This window comes from Orcinus orca, chromosome 9, assembly GCF_937001465.1.
Source record: "Orcinus orca chromosome 9, mOrcOrc1.1, whole genome shotgun sequence".
NCBI classification, from domain to species: Eukaryota; Metazoa; Chordata; class Mammalia; order Artiodactyla; family Delphinidae; genus Orcinus; species Orcinus orca.
The window spans coordinates 76,052,218-76,068,982 of NC_064567.1; the positions used below are offsets into that span (position 1 = coordinate 76,052,218).

The window sequence follows — 16,765 nt, forward strand, 5'->3', positions numbered from 1 at the left end:
TATATACATCCTCTAATCCATGTCAAGAATTTAGAGTAAGTGTTCTTCTACCAAAGTGAAAATTTAACAAGCAGATTTCCACCTTAAGATTTATCAGGCACTCGAAGGAGTTACAGTACCTGTTAGTGTTGTCAAAGGCAAGACAGATTCAGTATCTATAACATCAGATGTCTGGATAAAGCCATGTGGTGAAGGAACGATAAGTATCGTTTCATCATCAATTGTTGTTTGATCAACTTGTTCTTCTATGGTAGGAGACCCTAAATCCTAAGTAATAATAATTAAAAAAATGAGATTCTGTCTCATATTCCTTATTAGTTTTCCTTAATTCTCCAAACATATTTAGGCTTGAAGGGACTTAACTTTCAAATATTATCCCACTTTAAAGTTAAAATTAAAAGAAATCAAAGTTAAGGTCTTAAAATGGACAAAAGTAATAACCTCATACCCCAATGTATTACATACTAGCAAAAAATAATTTTAAAGAACCAATTCAGCTATAGACCCTGAATATAGAAGAAACAAAGCTGTAACACTGTGGGATGAGGTTCCTAAACTGAACCACAAAGACCTGTTACAAACCATCCTCAGGAAAATGCTTCCATGGGTTCCAACAAACATTTCTCAGTCTATAGGGGGTGGAGAAGGAAAGGTTTTAGTGAGGAACTGTGGTAAGAGCAACACTGCTGGTTGAATGATACTTCAGGTCAGGTAGGGGTTTGTGCTTTATTTTGTGTGTCTAAAGAAAATAGGCGGTACTGAGGACATCTTTCCATAAATGATTTCTAGGCTTTTCCCAAACTGCAGGTTTGAGGCTTAAGGCTATTTCCTTAAGTGCAACTTACCTCAGTAACATAAGCCCGGGTTAAAGGGGAGGGTGCGTCCTCTTGTTTAAGGTGGGTGCCAGAGATTTCTTCTTCTGTTCTGACCATAACACTGTTCATCAGTTCTGTGCTATTTTGGTCACTGAATCTGGATATATGAGCATCATTAAATGATGGCTCTACAGTAATCTTAGGCTGATGAATTTCATCTGGGAAAGTGTCTGCTTCTAGGGCATCTGGAGGCTCAGGAAAATCAGATGAGTGAATATCACTATCCACTGTCAGTTCTGCTTGCGATATGGAAGAGGTGATGTCTTCTGTGGCAACTGTCTGAATGATGACTCTTGGTGTGTGACACTGCACTGTGACATTGTCACTTGTGTTCAACAAATGTTCTGGCTATAAAATGTTAAAGAAAACGATCAGTGGCAAATTGAAAAAGTACCCACCAGACTAAAGTTATAGACAACAAATGATATTTATAAGTGGTACCCTATTGTCCCCTTCATGCCTCTCTCTCACCTCTGGAACTTCAGTGTTCTTATCACTGTTTTTCTAGAACCCTATTCTTTACACAGTGGGGCCTCTGCTCTCGTAATATCCCTTTTCCCCTAACGGAAGTCCATGTCATGTAAGGAGACCCAGGGAACAAGGGATGTACCCCAGTGAAGGTGTAAAACATTGCTCCTGGGACAACAGTGGTAGGAAGAATTGTTTAAATAAATGGACTACATTAGTATTGGCTCTTATATTTTGTATCAACTAATCCTGGTCCCTAACAGGTATCGATACTAAAGTGTTTGAAAGGAGCTCAAAATTTATTTCCCCCTCCCCCAAGATATTGTAATTGAAGGCACATGAGTCCATCTCTGGTGGTACTTATCAGTTAGCGAGTCTTTTCTACAGAAACTAGAAAAATCAAGGAATTTATGTAAGGTGACATACAGATAAAGCATGGACGATGATCTGTTCAGGAGAAGCGGGAGCGGCAGCCGCCAGGGTTACTGTGGGACTAGCAGTAAGAGTTAGCGGAAGACCTTGGCTTGAGCTTGTTTGAAGTAGGTAGGTGCCTGGAGTGCCAGTGGGCTGTAAATGGAAAGACTGAAGGAAGAAGAAAAATAAGATCAACACAGGTGCATCAAACCACTGAGTAAGTACACTTAGTACCCATTAAGTCTAGCTTTACATCCAAAACGGGGACTTTAATTTACTAGCCACAAATGTACTTACCAATCAGGAAGGGGCAAATAATAAAATGAAGGGTATAACATCCTGGACCATTTATCTGTTGTAAGTCATTTCTCGGCCTGCAGCTTTAACAGAGGAAAGGCCTGATCCTACTCTTCACTCCCTGTATGTCTATGGTCTGGTCTCAGCTATCTGTTTCAGTCCAAGACATGGTCTCATAAGCCACTGTTTCTAGCACAGTAATCCAGCATGCCTCGTCTCCCCTCTTTATCCCTTCTCTGTAGCACATAAAAACTAGCAGTCTCCCAGTTAAAAAAGCTTCACATTTTCCAAAAGGCACTATGGCAGTGTTTACTTACTTGAAGAGATTTTTTTCATAGTATAATTTTAGGAAATTTTTTTATGTTCAGAGAAAATGTATAGAAATAGCAATTAGTGTTCATTGAAAGAAAAAACTTCTAATTGAAAAGCTGTTTCACTGACAGTACGCTTATCTTTTGAAATCTTTTATGAAAGTGTAACAAAACTATTGAACAACAACACACGTTTCACAACCATAAGCTTCTACGTGATAATCTGAGTTTGGTTTATCCTAACACTCTGAAGGAAAAGTTTTTGCACTTAGAATAGAACTGGAAGTTAAAGTCGTATAGCCTGGGTTCTTTAGTCTGATGTGGTCTTATGGACTTAGGCCACAGCAGCTCTCCTGGCTACTGACTCACTGAATCTAGGTTTCTGTAATGCTAAAGCAGATACAGTAACTACTTCTCATAGAAAGGTTTGTTGAGGATTAGAAATGATTGTGATGGTGCCTGGCACACAATGGGGACTCAACTCACTTTTTCCCCTCCCTCTCTATAAAAGTGAAAGCTAGCTGTTTTCCTAAAGGTTGTATTTATTAATCACATATGATCAGGCAGTATAATAAATACTTTACATGTACATGTATATCATATACATGTATTTTATTTAATATGCTTAAATACATTTAATGCTCATAATTTTTTGAAGCTGAGGCACTATTATCATGTTTTATTTATAAATAAGAGTCTCTAAATATTTGATTGTGACCCTGTAAGTTAAAACCTGAACACATACCCTAAATATATGTGTATATATTGTTTATTAGGCCAGGGGGAAAGGGAGGGTGAGGTGGCAGAAAAGCGAAGTTGTTTTCTACCTATGGCAAATGGTCTTCTTACACATCCCTATTTTGGAGACCAATGGATTAGGAAACCGAGGCTTAAGTTAAGCAAGTGGCCTAGTAGGAGATCCAAAAGAGAACCTTTTGGGGCTTCCCTGGTGGCGCAGTGGTTGCGAGTCCGCCTGCCAATGCAGGGGACATGGGTTTGTGCCCCGGTCCAGGAGGATCCCGTGTGCCGCGGGGTGGCTGGGCCCATGAGCCATGGCCGCTGAGCCTGCGCGTCTGGAGCCTGTGCTCCGCAACGGGAGAGGCCACAACAGTGAGAGGCCCGTGTACAACAAAAACAACAAAAGAACCTTTTGCTAGGTGGGCCATTCCTATGAGATTTGGCTGTGGATAGGATAAATAAACTGTTGCACTAATACCCCTTATGTTCTTCACAGCAAATAAATCTTGACATAATTTAAATAAAATATACTTTATATATTCTTCATGAAAAATGAGCTAATAATTCTGGGTTTACCTATTTTAGAAAGAAGGGAAAGAACTGGGGCATTTTTCTTTTCAATTTTCATCACCACCCCTCCAAGGAATTACATTTAAATTAGCAGTCATGCCCCATCTCTCCCCAAAACCTCTTAGCATAGTTAACCCCTAATCTGTTTTCTGTCTACAGATTTGTCTATTTTTGACGTTTCAGATAAATGGGAGTCGTACACTATATATTTTGTGTCTAATTTCTTTCACTTAGCATAATGTTTTCAAGGTTCATCCTCGTGGTAGCATATTTTTTTACTGCCAAATAATCATTTGTATGGCTGCAGCACATTTTATTTACCCATTTATCAGCGGATGGACATATGAGTTGTTTCTGCTTTTAGTTATTATGAACATTCATGTACAAGTTTTTATGTGGACATATATTTTCACTTCTCTTAGGTATACCTGAGATTAGAATTGGTAGGTCATATGATTACTATATGTTTAACCTTTTTAGGGATTGCAAGATTCTTTGCCTAAGTGGCTATATCATTTATGACTAGGACTTTTAAATCCTGTATCCCCCAATGGGCTAGTAGTGTTTACTGGCTGTTGTTAAATAATTCATTCCATAAACTTTTTCTCAAATAACCAATATGAACTTTTTGAGTATATATTTGTTTATGACTCAATAAAAATACATAGCATGTACCCTACTTGTTAGCACTGTCATTTTCATCTATAAAAAGAACATATTATTGGTTTATATATAGATAAAAAAAGACGAATTATAAAAGTGGAAGTCTGATTTATGTTGTTTTCTAACCATCTTGGCTTTCAAAGCCATGGATATAGTTACACTTAATGACAATCAGGTTAATTTCTACATTTCTTTTGCTTATATAACATTTCTAAAACTGATACCAACTGATCTTTCTTATGCATAAAATGGCCAATATCTGCTTTTTAAAGTAGTTACTCACTGGAAGAATCTCAAAGGTCTGTAGTGTTCCACTGTTTAGTGTTATTGTTTCCGAGTCAACAGTAGCAGCCGGGGAGTCTGCTGAAGCTGTGGTAAGAACAAGGACAATAAACAAACACTTCGTAAATTTAAATTTTCTTAGTGTACTCAATTAATTATGAGGGCAATCTCATATTGAATAATTTGCCTGGAAACCCAAAGTCATTTAAATTTCTTATAAGAGATAAGAAATCTAATGGACTTGTCTGGGATGGCACAGATATACGGGTCAGCCAGCCATGACCCACAGCCAAATCCAGCCCACTATGAGTGTTTATAAATCAAGTGTTATAGGAACACACTCATTCCTGTTCGTTAATGTATTTTCTGCAGTTGCTTTTCCATTACAAGGGCAGTTGAGTAGCTGTGACAGAGACAATATCTGCTAACCTCTGCTATAGATCATAAAATATTTCTAATGTTAGGAAGTAAGAGGAATACACTAAGGCTAACCTGCAAAGAGACAGGAACTTGATAAAATAAGTTTTCCTGGACCTTCTGGTAAGAAGTATAGATGTCTGGAATATATAGGTGTCCTGTAACACTAGGCTTTCGTTGTAGTGACATCACTTCTGGCAATGTAAACCCGGGCAAATAACTTACTTTAACCCAAACTAATGTTCAGAGACTTTATCTGCCCTGTCTACCTCATATAATTGTTGTGAGGATCAGAAACATGAAATATATATAGTTTCAGATGACTGTACTAGGGAGACTAAATAGCACTTCAGAGATCAGACAGTATAATCTCTTTACAGATATGTCAGCTGAGGCTCAGACTTGATCATTGTCTGCTCAAGGTTATACAGAACTAGGGCTAATGAGAAGAAATGTAATCTCTTTTGGTGCTTTCAGTCCCACCTGTAGGTAAATTCTATGTGAAAAATGATTTGAAATTGACTTTTAATGTATAATGTTAGTTTATTATATTCTGACTATAATGCTTCTCAGTTTAAAAGAAATGCACTGAATTCATGTTAGTTCTCTTACTATTTGATGTATTCTTAAGATCATACCTAGAATAATTTGAAGTGATTTCAGATAAATAACCTAAATGAAAGGTAAGCAAATTATGGCTGGAGACAAATGTGGCTCAAGGCTAAGAATGTTTTTTTACATTTTTAAAGGATTATTTAAAAACAAAATAGAAAATTCCACAGAGATCTATGTGGCCTGCAAAGCCTAATATATTCATATTTACTGTTCTGGCCCTAAAGTTTGCAAATCCCTGACCTCTAACCTAAAGGAAGAAACAATCGTGAGATTTTAGCCCAAATGACAAGAATAATGGGTGTGTTGTAAAACTCTTACTATACTCACATTTCTTGCTGGAAGAAATAAAATTATTCTAGTACTTAAAAAAAAAAAAAAAAAGCCATGCTGTGAACAATATTAAGGTACCATTTATAAAACGTTTGCTATTTTCCCAATAAGTATTGTCAACCCAATAGCCAAGGAAAACTGTAACATTCTCCATGCACAAAAAATTTTTAGCCAACAGTAGCTCTCACATTTATGGTGGACTAGTAATTTCAGTTGCTTTGCAATCCTCAAGACTACAAAACAAAACAAGCAGGGCTAAAGAAAATAAATTCTTCATGCTTTACTGCACTGGTAGAAAGCTAAAGCAAATAACCAAATTTAAATTAGAACTTTAAGAATAAGACAAGCATAATTAATTTAAACATCAGAATATAGGTTTTGTTTGTTTTTTTTGGTCCGTTTGTTTTTTGTTTGTTTTTTGCTGTGCTGTGCAGTTTGTGGGATTTTAGTTCCCTGACCAGGGATTGAACCCACACCCTGGGCAGTGAGAGCACGGAGTCCTCACCACTGGACCGCCATGGAATTCCCAGAAATACAGTGTTAATAATGCCAATAAGTGGCCCAGTGATTCTCAAATGGGATCATAGAGTATATATGAAAATCTGTAGGGTGTTTTTATTTGTCATACTGACTGGAAAGCACGGTTGGCATTTCGTGGGTGAGGTCAGGGGACCCTAAACATCCCGCAGTGTGCAGGAGGACATCCCTGCCAAGAAAGAACTGTCCCACTTAAAATGCCAATAATCCCCTGATTGAGAATAACACCAAGTGATTGATAAACTCTTGGCAATGGCCTTTCCATAGGCAAATAACATTATGTAGGGGAAAAAAAGTGAGGTAAAAGTGAAAAATAATATGGTTCTGAGAATTTTATCCTCATTCCTTTTCTGTCCCTCTCTAATGGAAAGGTAGAAAGATCAACTTGGCTTAGATCTTAGGAAATAAATTTCCTTTCCCTATAACCATCACTGGGTTCTCATCTCATTAAGCACAAAAAAAAAGTCACAGGCTAAGGAAAAGAGAGGGGTAAACAAAACAGTTCCCGTAGGACACTGGTTCTTTACTCTCTGAAGAAAATGTTTTTCAACCTCACCAAAACCCATGTCTTCTACATTTGACTTCAAATCCATTCTTCATTTGTGTGTCTTCTGGTGAATTACTACAAATGATGTGCCATCCTAGGGACTCTCTTTCTTTGCTTAGTTGACTGTATTTTAGGTAGTTTTCTATTAACCATTAATTCTTTATAACACCTAGAAAGTAAGATGATTTAAAATGGTTTATAATGGCTGGGCAGTGGGTTATCATTCTTTCCTGTCACACATTCATCCTTTGTGCAAATATTAATCAAGCTAATAAACAAAAAATGCCTTAGATCTCCTTTAATTTCTCAACTTGGATAAATTTCTGTCAACATTCTAGAAGACTGAAAGGTGTCAGCCATTAACGAAATCATATAGTTCAAATAGCATGGAGTCTGGAGGTTACTTACAGACATGGGTGATCTGCACTGGAATCTGCAGGGCTGTCATGGGGCTTGGAGAGATGGCTGTATTGTCTTCCAAGCGGGCAACTCTGATCTGAACATGCTGTACGCTGGAACTGGAATTACTGTTTGGAACTCCAGATCCTGATTTATTCTCCAAAAGCGTTGGGTTGTTTTTTTGATTCTCATGTAACTGTTTAAGACCTTTTATCAAGACTGAAGGGAGATGGGTAGACAAAAAGAACATTGATTCTCCGACAGACCACCATCTAAGCAGCAAGGGAGGTGGGGGGTAAGGAGGGAAAGTATTTGGAATAAATAATTGTATACTGGATATGTGATCTTACCAAAATAACAATAAAAATATTTTAAAACTACAACCTGTCTGGAAATTTTTGGAAACATCCATCAAAAGAGATTTAAAAAATTCATAACGTGATACTGTTTTTGCCATCAAAGATGAATTAAAAGCCATTGTAAGGAACATGGAAATAAGACATTTTCTATGTCCTAGGACTTCTTGATAAAATTCTTATTATTTAGGGAGAATATTGGTAATGCTAATTAACTTATTTTCATTCAGCAATGAATAGTCTACTACTCTCCCTCCCCCAACCCTGGGCACTTTTTAGCCACTGCAATAACATAATCAGTTGGCTGTGAGTCTAACTTACAACTCCAGAGTAGCAGCTGAGCTTTTCCAAACAGTATGCAACCGCCTTGAGTTCTTGTACAGGAAAGCCAACTCCTCTACTAATCATGATAAACTACATCAGTCCTCTCAGGTAATGCTGCAATCTGGCTGGGTTCATGTTACATTAGTATTCATTCACTCTCCTGGTTATACCAGAATTTATAATTTTTAAAGTGTAAAATAAATTTATAACTGGGTATTTAAAGAAAAAAAATCACATTTTCATCAAGCCAAATTCCTCAGCATTTAATTTTCCTTTGCAGAAATGGAAGTTGGAGCACTAGACCAATGGGAGGGAATCTGATTACCTAAATCATACAGACTACAATTTAGTTCCGTGTCTAAGAACAAAGCAGACAGTGAAGTGGAAAGTATGCTATATCTCACTTAAGCAAACCTAAGATCTCTAGATTTACATAACAAATGAAATTAGAAATTTGCAAGCTTTTGTTCTACAAAATAAATCACCACAGAATTTCTCTAACCCAGTTATTTGAAATTATTCAATTCGTAAAAGTTGATTTAAATGTAAGTTCTTACATCTTTGTATACAGTGAAAATACACATTTAAAATTTACTTCCTCTTCATAGTTTATGTGAAAGGATAAGAATGTGTGAAGATGTGTATAGTTTTTTTTTTGTGGTACGCGGGCCTCTCACTGTTGTGGCCTCTCCCGTTGGGGAGCACAGGCTCCAGACACTCAGGCTCAGTGGCCATGGCTCACGGGCCCAGCCGCTCTGCAGCATGTGGGATCTTCCTGGACCGGGGCACGAACCTGCGTCCCCTGCATCGGCAGGCAGACTCTCAACCACTGCGCCACCAGGGAAGCCCGATGTGTATAGTTTATCTTTGGTGCTTTGAGAATTAAAAATCATATCAACTCTTCTCAGGGGAAGACAGTTACCCAAAGAAATAGGGCAGAGGCTGAAGTAAAAGCCTACTATGATTCATCTCTCTTCAGCTGAGGCAAAGAACTTCTAACCTCTAATTCCTTGAGGACTAAATATGGTAAGACAAAGGAAGGACTTAAGAAGCAAATAATACATTACCAGGGAATGAAACATCCTTATGGTTTGCAATTTGCCTTTTGATGGTCCACCATTTACTTCGAAGCCATTGTGGTGAACGGACACTGCTCCATCCCTCTGCTAACAGATCCCAGTTTATGTCATTTTCATCAGCTACATCAAGCTCTGCTATCCTACAAGTTACAAAATAAGCATCTGTTAGATGTTTGTTTCTCCATAAGAACCCTCCTCTAACTACAGATGATGGCACTGGCAATAAAGGGAATGGCAGGTTGTGTCACTGAGATGCTACTGTTCAGGTACATAGGAAAGGATGGACTGCAGGAGTGCAGACCTGCTTCCACAGCTAAGAGCTATGAAACATCACAGTAGCAGCCTTGTTAATGGTACCACCAATGGGCCATACCATAAATGGTCAGAACCAGATGAAGCACCATGAAGGAAAGGGAATAGCTAAAGGTTAGAATAAGATATGGACAGGTTTAGTTGTATAGTGTTCTACAATGTTTTATAGTGTGTTATAATGTTATTTCCTAGATCTGAGCTTTTCCATTTGTAAAATAAACAAAATTACTTAGAAAGGAACTATTTATAAAGATGACTAGCTGGAAAAAACTATATTAAAAACAAAACTCAAAGTGATAAAAAGATAAAAACAATACTCAGGCAGCAACCCAAAAAAACACAATCAATACAAAATAGTACAACTAAATTTGGGGTTTTAATGTCTATTTGTTTTCTACTTTTAACTGTCACGATCTTGATTTTCAGTAGGGTGTAGCCACAAAAGCAACTTCTATTTAAGTGTCTCAGCTATTTTTTTGCTGGTATTTTTGCTCATTTGAGTTTCTGAGTCTTAATGGTTAAACCAACTAATGTAAAAAATAAACTTGGGATTATCTTAAAGCTATTTTTGGATATGTATGAAATGGAAGTGTCTAATTTGGTCCAGTTTGAAGGTGTGGGGTAACTGTAGACTGGGCAATCTTAGCATAGTAGCCAAAGATTGAAGGGCATGGAGACTGATAGCCCTCTTACCCTCAACATGGTCCCTCTTGGCTAGGACTGAGGCACATTGGTGGGACAGTGGAAAAGCTGCACTGCCGCTGCCTGTGCCATACCTGTTCTGTGGATATAGAGAGGACTTCAGTCTCCACGCCTTCAATCTGGTACTTTACACGAGCACTAAATCCACTAAAAAAGGAACAAACACAAAACAAAACAAAAAAGAGCTCAATATGAAATATTTAGGATTTTAAACAGTGGCTCTCTATGGAAAGGATGCTTTTCAGACATTAGGCATCTATGGAAACCAAAAGAGGAAAGCCAATCTAGATAGCCACAGCAATTAAGCAGCTTTTGTTATTAAAAGATTTAGGACACAAACCTGAGGATGAGATTGATTTCATCTTCCTTGGTCCACTCAGTACCTCCACTCTGTTTCCAGTTCAGGTAGTTGAGCCATTTAGAACGACACTGCTTTTCTGAGCGAGTACCCACCCGCTCTGCCACAGCTGCCCAAGACACACCCTGTGTGACTATGTCACCTGGCTCAGTGCTCGTCAATTCATGAACCACCTCTGCAAGTCTCTTTTCTTCTTCTTCTGTCCACTTCCCTGAAAGAAGGAAATCATCCAGACTACCACTGCTACCTTCTCCTTATTTTGCAAATCAGATTCAGCCCTGTATTTCAAGAGACTGATGGGAAGTATGCAGTAGTATTAGAATTACTTCTGAATGAAACATGGAAATCCTGCATATACCTGCTAAGACAGTTACTAACCCAGTAAAGTTCTTAGTACTACAAAAGAAAATATAGAATCCTAATAGAAAGCACAGACTGACTCTTTAAGGAAAGAAAAACTACTCAAAACATAGCTAGAAAAAATTATATTTTCTCAAGTTATATTAAGTCCTAACTGGGAAGTGTTCCATTGATGGCTTGATGGACACAAACATTCATACTTTTTTCTTAGTCCCACCTAAGATTCCTTGCTCCGCAGAAGTGAAGTAATAAGCTCAATAGAGACCATTATTTACAGGAATGAAAGAGGAGGGACAAGTAGAGTAACACCTATGGCTTCCCACCCATTTCGGTAAAAATAAAAACTAGGTTTATACCATCTCCTTTCCCAACGCCAAGCTACTGTGATAAAATATAAGTCTGAGACTGGTAATCACATATATTTCTATTTCAGTTTTTTTGAACCCATGAACCCACTAATAATATCACATGTTCCTATTAGTCTTTTTTTTAGAAAAGCTTAAGCAGAAAAGCAGGAAAAAAAAGAAAACCTCTTAAAAATGTCTTCCACTGTTTCCATTTTATTACTAGTAGCTGAAAACTTCTGGAAAATTTCAAAAAGGCTATGTGCTTGCCTTTCAGGCATTCATTCAACAAATATATACTGAATATCTACGTGCTAGGCACAGTTCTGGGTATCATGGATTCAAGACAAAGTCCTGCTCTCCTATTTTAGCATGGCAAAAAAGGAAGGGGAAACTCAGACTGCCATCTCATGGCGTGGTCCAAAGAGAAAACTCCTGATCCAAAACGATACATAGCAACAAGGCAAGTTAACAGGCAGAGCATTCCCTCAGGCTGGCAATCAGGGAATGGCACAGTGTTTTTCCATTATGCTCACAAAAGGGGTTCTATCCTCAGTGTCTTACATGAACTTCCGGGGTCCCATCGTAAGTCTAAAGCTCCCATTCCTGCTTCATTCATTAAGCTGTCATTCACTACAGAATTAAGAGTTGGTGGAATTTATGTTTTCAGTGCCTTATAGGTAATAGTGCTGGCGGAGTGGTTAAGGAGGAAACATTCCTGACTCCACTTCAGCAGGGTAGTGGGTGAGGATGAAAATTATATTCCCTGGAAGCTCAAGCCTAGCTTGAGAACTATTTTTCTAATTAAAAGACTGAGCATAGATTATGGATCCTTCAGAAAAAATTAGAGCTGAAAAGGGAACTGTGAAATCATCTATTCTAACTTCTTCATTTTATAGAGGAAACTGAGGCTCAGAAAGGTAAGTGAGAGTTGGTGGCGGAGCCTAAATACTCTTGTTGGTCATAAAGGTTAGGTTTAACAGTATCTATCATCAGTTAGTACATCTGTATACATTACGAATTGACTGGGCATCTGTGGTCTGGCCTGGGGACTGAAACACCAATCACGAGTTTTTTCTATGGAAAAATGTACTTTGAATTTGAAATAAGCAAAATACATACAAACCTCTGGAACACAGCTTCTTCCTAAGTTGGGACCTGCCTAGAACTAAAGTTTTTCATAAATATGAGTTGATAAGCTGTTACCAACATAACAGCTTAAATTAAAATTACTTCCTACATATATGCCTTAAAAGTACATATTAGACTTAAAAATAGTTACTTCCCCAACTGGAGCAGTTCTGAATTGCTACAAAATGGAAACATGCTAGACCTAAATAAAACCTTTGAAACTGAGGAGATGTGTCCCTGTGAAAAATATCACCTTACTACACAGAGCACAAAAATAAAGGATTAGTTGGGTCTATCTGAAGAAAAAGGACACTAGAAAATAAAACCTCAACTACAATGAATGGCAAATCTCTTTTCAGAACAGAAGAGAAAGCAGTATCTGAAGGGGCAGGAAGCTCAAATGGTGACAAAAAACACCAGTGGCACTCACAGTACCTGTGTTGCAAGTGTCCTTCATCAGTCGGCACCGATCTTTGACAGAAGAGGCACTCCTTCCTAGCGCCGCCCCTATTGTTGCCCAGTCATTGCCATGCTTTATCCGGAGCCTAAAACAAGAGTCTGCCAATCAGCATTTGGTTCAACTGTTTTCTCCCTTCTAATTTCATCATTTATTCTTCATTCTTCTTCTTCCCATTTGACTGGTTTGGAAGTTGTGGGCAGCAATACTTTGAGAGCCAAAGTTTGAAAGTGTGGCCTTTTTTTGGGGTCCACAGTTGTCTGTGGGTGAAAAAAAAACAGGCAGCAATTGCCTTTTTCCTGGGTCAGAGAAGAAATAAGTAACTTGGATATGTGTTCAAAAAAGACCAAATTTCCCCTCAGGTTATTGACACAATTTCCCAGGCAATCCCCAGAATTTTCCCTTTTGAGCACTCCTAACAAGCTCTTCTCAGACACCTGAAACAGTTTCACAAGTCCTTATTATCACAAACAGGATCAGCCTTCGGGTTTTTTTTTCATGATCCATATAATCCATTAACCCATACTTTATGGTCCCAAAATTACGTTTCCTGCAAAATAAGACTGTATAAGGTAGAGTCAGCCCAGATAGTCAGTGAAGCATTTGCCAACTCGCCATTCTAAAGTAAGCCATTAGCACAACCCTGGTTTTGATCCTGGTGTGTAAGTTCCCCAGACTTAGTCCTCAGGTCACCAAGAATGGCGATCTAATCTCTTTTGTAACCCCTATTAGTGGTCTAAGGACGCATTACATTTAGTTACTAACAACAAGAGAAGACAACTCATGGACATGGCTACTCTGTGCAGATATAGATTTGATAAGTTCTTTACATGGTCAACTATGTTTAACAGCAGGATTAAATTATACTAGTCTACCAAAAATGTCTTGACATTTTCAAAGTAAAACTTTAGAAAACACAAAATATTAAAAAAAATTAAAACACAACTATCAGAATTAATGAAAAAAAGAAAGTTAAACTTACTCCTTGAGCTTTTCAATTTCTTCAGGTGTGTATCTAGAAATTTAAAGAAATTTTTAAAAGATCAATTAAACAAAGAATGCTAAAAAACTTAATAAAAATCAGAATTTCACTTAGGGAGCCAAATGTTAAGTCACTTAGCATATTGATAACATTTTTAAAGTAATCAATTTCAAAGTAGATTAATAAAAATCAAAATTAATGCCTCTATTTTAAAAAAACCCCAACAAATACTTTAAGCTATAATAAAAGTGAGCACTGTAACAATTTTCTCTAGGAAAATTCAGCATTTAAAACATATTTTCCCCTATGCTGCCTAACTCTTGCGCTATTTCAAGTTAGGTTCAGGTACTCTAATATCATAGCTATTCTGAAAGACTTATGGATGACATGGTAAACTGGAGCTAAAAAGAAAATCTATGGTCAATTCTCACAAGTCACTGAAGAGTTTTAAGTTCTCTTTATTTTCTCTACCCATGCACGGACAACTGACATATTCTTGTAAAGGCTTTTTTTTTAGTGGGTAAGTACTGAATATAGCCAATGCAATGTTCTTTTTAAAAGCAGTATCTAGAAAGCCACACTACTACCACCTAAAACTCCCAGAGAGAAATTTAAAATATGTCAACACCACCATATTATCATTTCATTGAAGATATGATGGCTTCCCACAGATATTACCGATATATAATATCGGTAATTATATCCAGAAATTTATATATCCAGAAATTTATTATATCCAGAAATTTATTTTCTACTCTGGTTTTATTTAAAAAAAAAAAACAAAAGAAGTCACTGACCTAGGAAATGTTATACTATAGAAATGAATAGGAAAAATGTTACCAATGAATTTAGAGTTCTTTTTACACTTCCTAAATCTTTAACCACTACTATACTTTTTATGTTACTTTACTACAAAGCAGACTTTGATGTATTAAGTCAGCTAAGTCTTAAACCTATATAAAGTAATTTAGATTCTAATTTCTAAAACAGGCCGTATTGTAATGAGGTTTCACCGTATTTACAAAATGGACCTGGAGAATAAAAATATGAACATCACTCAACAGTAATTCATAACTATCTCCAATTAAGGCTTTGATCATAATTTTATTTAAAAAAAGTTCCTTAACTATTTCCCCTAAATTACATGAAAACATGCAGCATTACAAGTTTTCATACTTTCCCACATGGTTTCTGTCATCATACATGCGAAGCACTCTTCTATAAACTGCAAACAAAGGCCGGTTCAGACCCCATGCTATAGTCCTGTAGAAATCTTTTCTTTCGTCTTTTGACATCTCAAAGATGATTTCTGTAGCATCTTTTATTCCGCGTGCCTAAATGGGTTACATTTCTTTGATTTAGGGATTTCTGATAAAATGCATATGCTTTTTAAAAGTTATTTTTATGTTAAAATCATCAATGGCATTTAGAAAAATAACATTGATAATTCATTAATAAGTCAAATATAAAGTTTAAAATACTGCAAGAGATAATACAATGATACTTAAGTATTCCAAAAATAAGTTGTATATAATTCAATAAAGTCCTGCCAACCCCTTTTTAAAATTACAAAAAATTAAATCTAAAGAAAGTAGAAAAGGAAGAAATCATAAGAACAAAATTAATATAATCAAATCAAGAGTAGAAAGGATAAGCAATGCTAAAAACTGATTCTTGGAAAAGATCCATGAGACTAAATAAAAACAAAAAGATAAACTTATGGCAAAACTTAAAAAAAAAAAAAAAGGACAAAACAATACTAGAGATGAAAAATGGCACCTAAGGAGAGATGCTACAGGGATTAGTTGAACATTATGAAAATTTTATGGCAATAAATTTGAAAACTTATATAAATGTATGATTTCCTAGAAAAAGTCAACTTACCAACTGACTCAGGAAGAGAAAGAAAATCTAATAAACACAGACCATGAAGAAAATTTAATCAGTTATTAATAATTTTCCCACAATGAAAACACCAGGCCAAGATGACTTTACAGGTAAATCCTACCAAACAATTAAGAGAAACATAATTCTGATTTTAAACTATCCTAAAGATAAAAAGGGGGTGGGATTTCCCTGGTGACACAGTGGTTGGGAGTCCACCTGCCAAAGCAAGGACATGGGTTTGAGCCCTGGTCTGGGAAGATCTCACATGCCGCAGAGCAACTAAGCCCGTGTGCCACAACTACTGAGCCTGCGTTCTAGAGCCCGTGAGCCACAACTACTGAGCCCGCGTGCCACAACTACTGAAGCCTGCGCACCTAGAGCCCGTGCTCCGCAACAAGAGAAGCCACCGCAATGAGAAGCCTGAGCACCGCAACGAAGAGTAGCCCCCACTTGCCGCAACTAGATAAAGCCCACGCACAGCAACAAAGAACTAACGCAGCCAAAAATAAAAATAGATAAATAAATTTATTTTTTAAAAAAAAGATAAAAATCGGGGACAATTCCCCACTCATTTGGTTAGGCTAGCATAATCTCAATAGCAAAACCAGACAAGGGGAGTTTCAGAAAAGATCTTCTGGGCCAAGCTCATTCATTAAAATAGATCCCCCAAATCCTCAAAATATTTTAGCACACTGAACTCAGTAATGTATAAAAAGGTTAATAATCAATGCAAAAAGTAAGCTTACTTCAGGAATATGAGTTTGTATTAATTTCAGAAAAATTAGCAATTAATCACATAAGATTTATGGGAAAAAAAGTAAAATCTTAATAGGTATGGAAAGAGCAATCATAAAATCCAACATTCAAAAAGCATAAAGATTGTAATAATTATAAACAGAGTATAACCTTTAAATATTGTAAATCACTATGTACACCTGAAACTTATATAATATTGTACATCAACTATACCCCAATTTTAAAAAAGCATAAAGATTAGAAAAGAATCATTT

At 36.8% G+C, this 16,765-nt stretch overlaps 1 protein-coding gene across 4 annotated transcripts in view; it reads right to left on the reverse strand.

The window, feature by feature from the left end:
- The window catches only part of DMTF1 (cyclin D binding myb like transcription factor 1), a 44,024-nt gene that overhangs the window by 1,330 nt on the left and 25,929 nt on the right, over positions 1-16,765 (reverse strand). For all 4 annotated transcript variants that reach the window (XM_004263421.4, XM_033440099.2, XM_004263422.3 and 1 more), the window contains 10 exons: positions 15,045-15,202; positions 13,869-13,901; positions 12,865-12,974; positions 10,577-10,805; positions 9,211-9,362; positions 7,473-7,682; positions 4,620-4,705; positions 1,770-1,925; positions 846-1,223; positions 120-267 (listed from right to left, as the gene is read on the reverse strand). In XM_004263421.4, the coding sequence (XP_004263469.1) occupies positions 120-267; positions 846-1,223; positions 1,770-1,925; positions 4,620-4,705; positions 7,473-7,682; positions 9,211-9,362; positions 10,577-10,805; positions 12,865-12,974; positions 13,869-13,901; positions 15,045-15,202 (1,660 nt within the window). The remainder of the gene's footprint in view (positions 1-119; positions 268-845; positions 1,224-1,769; positions 1,926-4,619; positions 4,706-7,472; positions 7,683-9,210; positions 9,363-10,576; positions 10,806-12,864; positions 12,975-13,868; positions 13,902-15,044; positions 15,203-16,765) is intronic.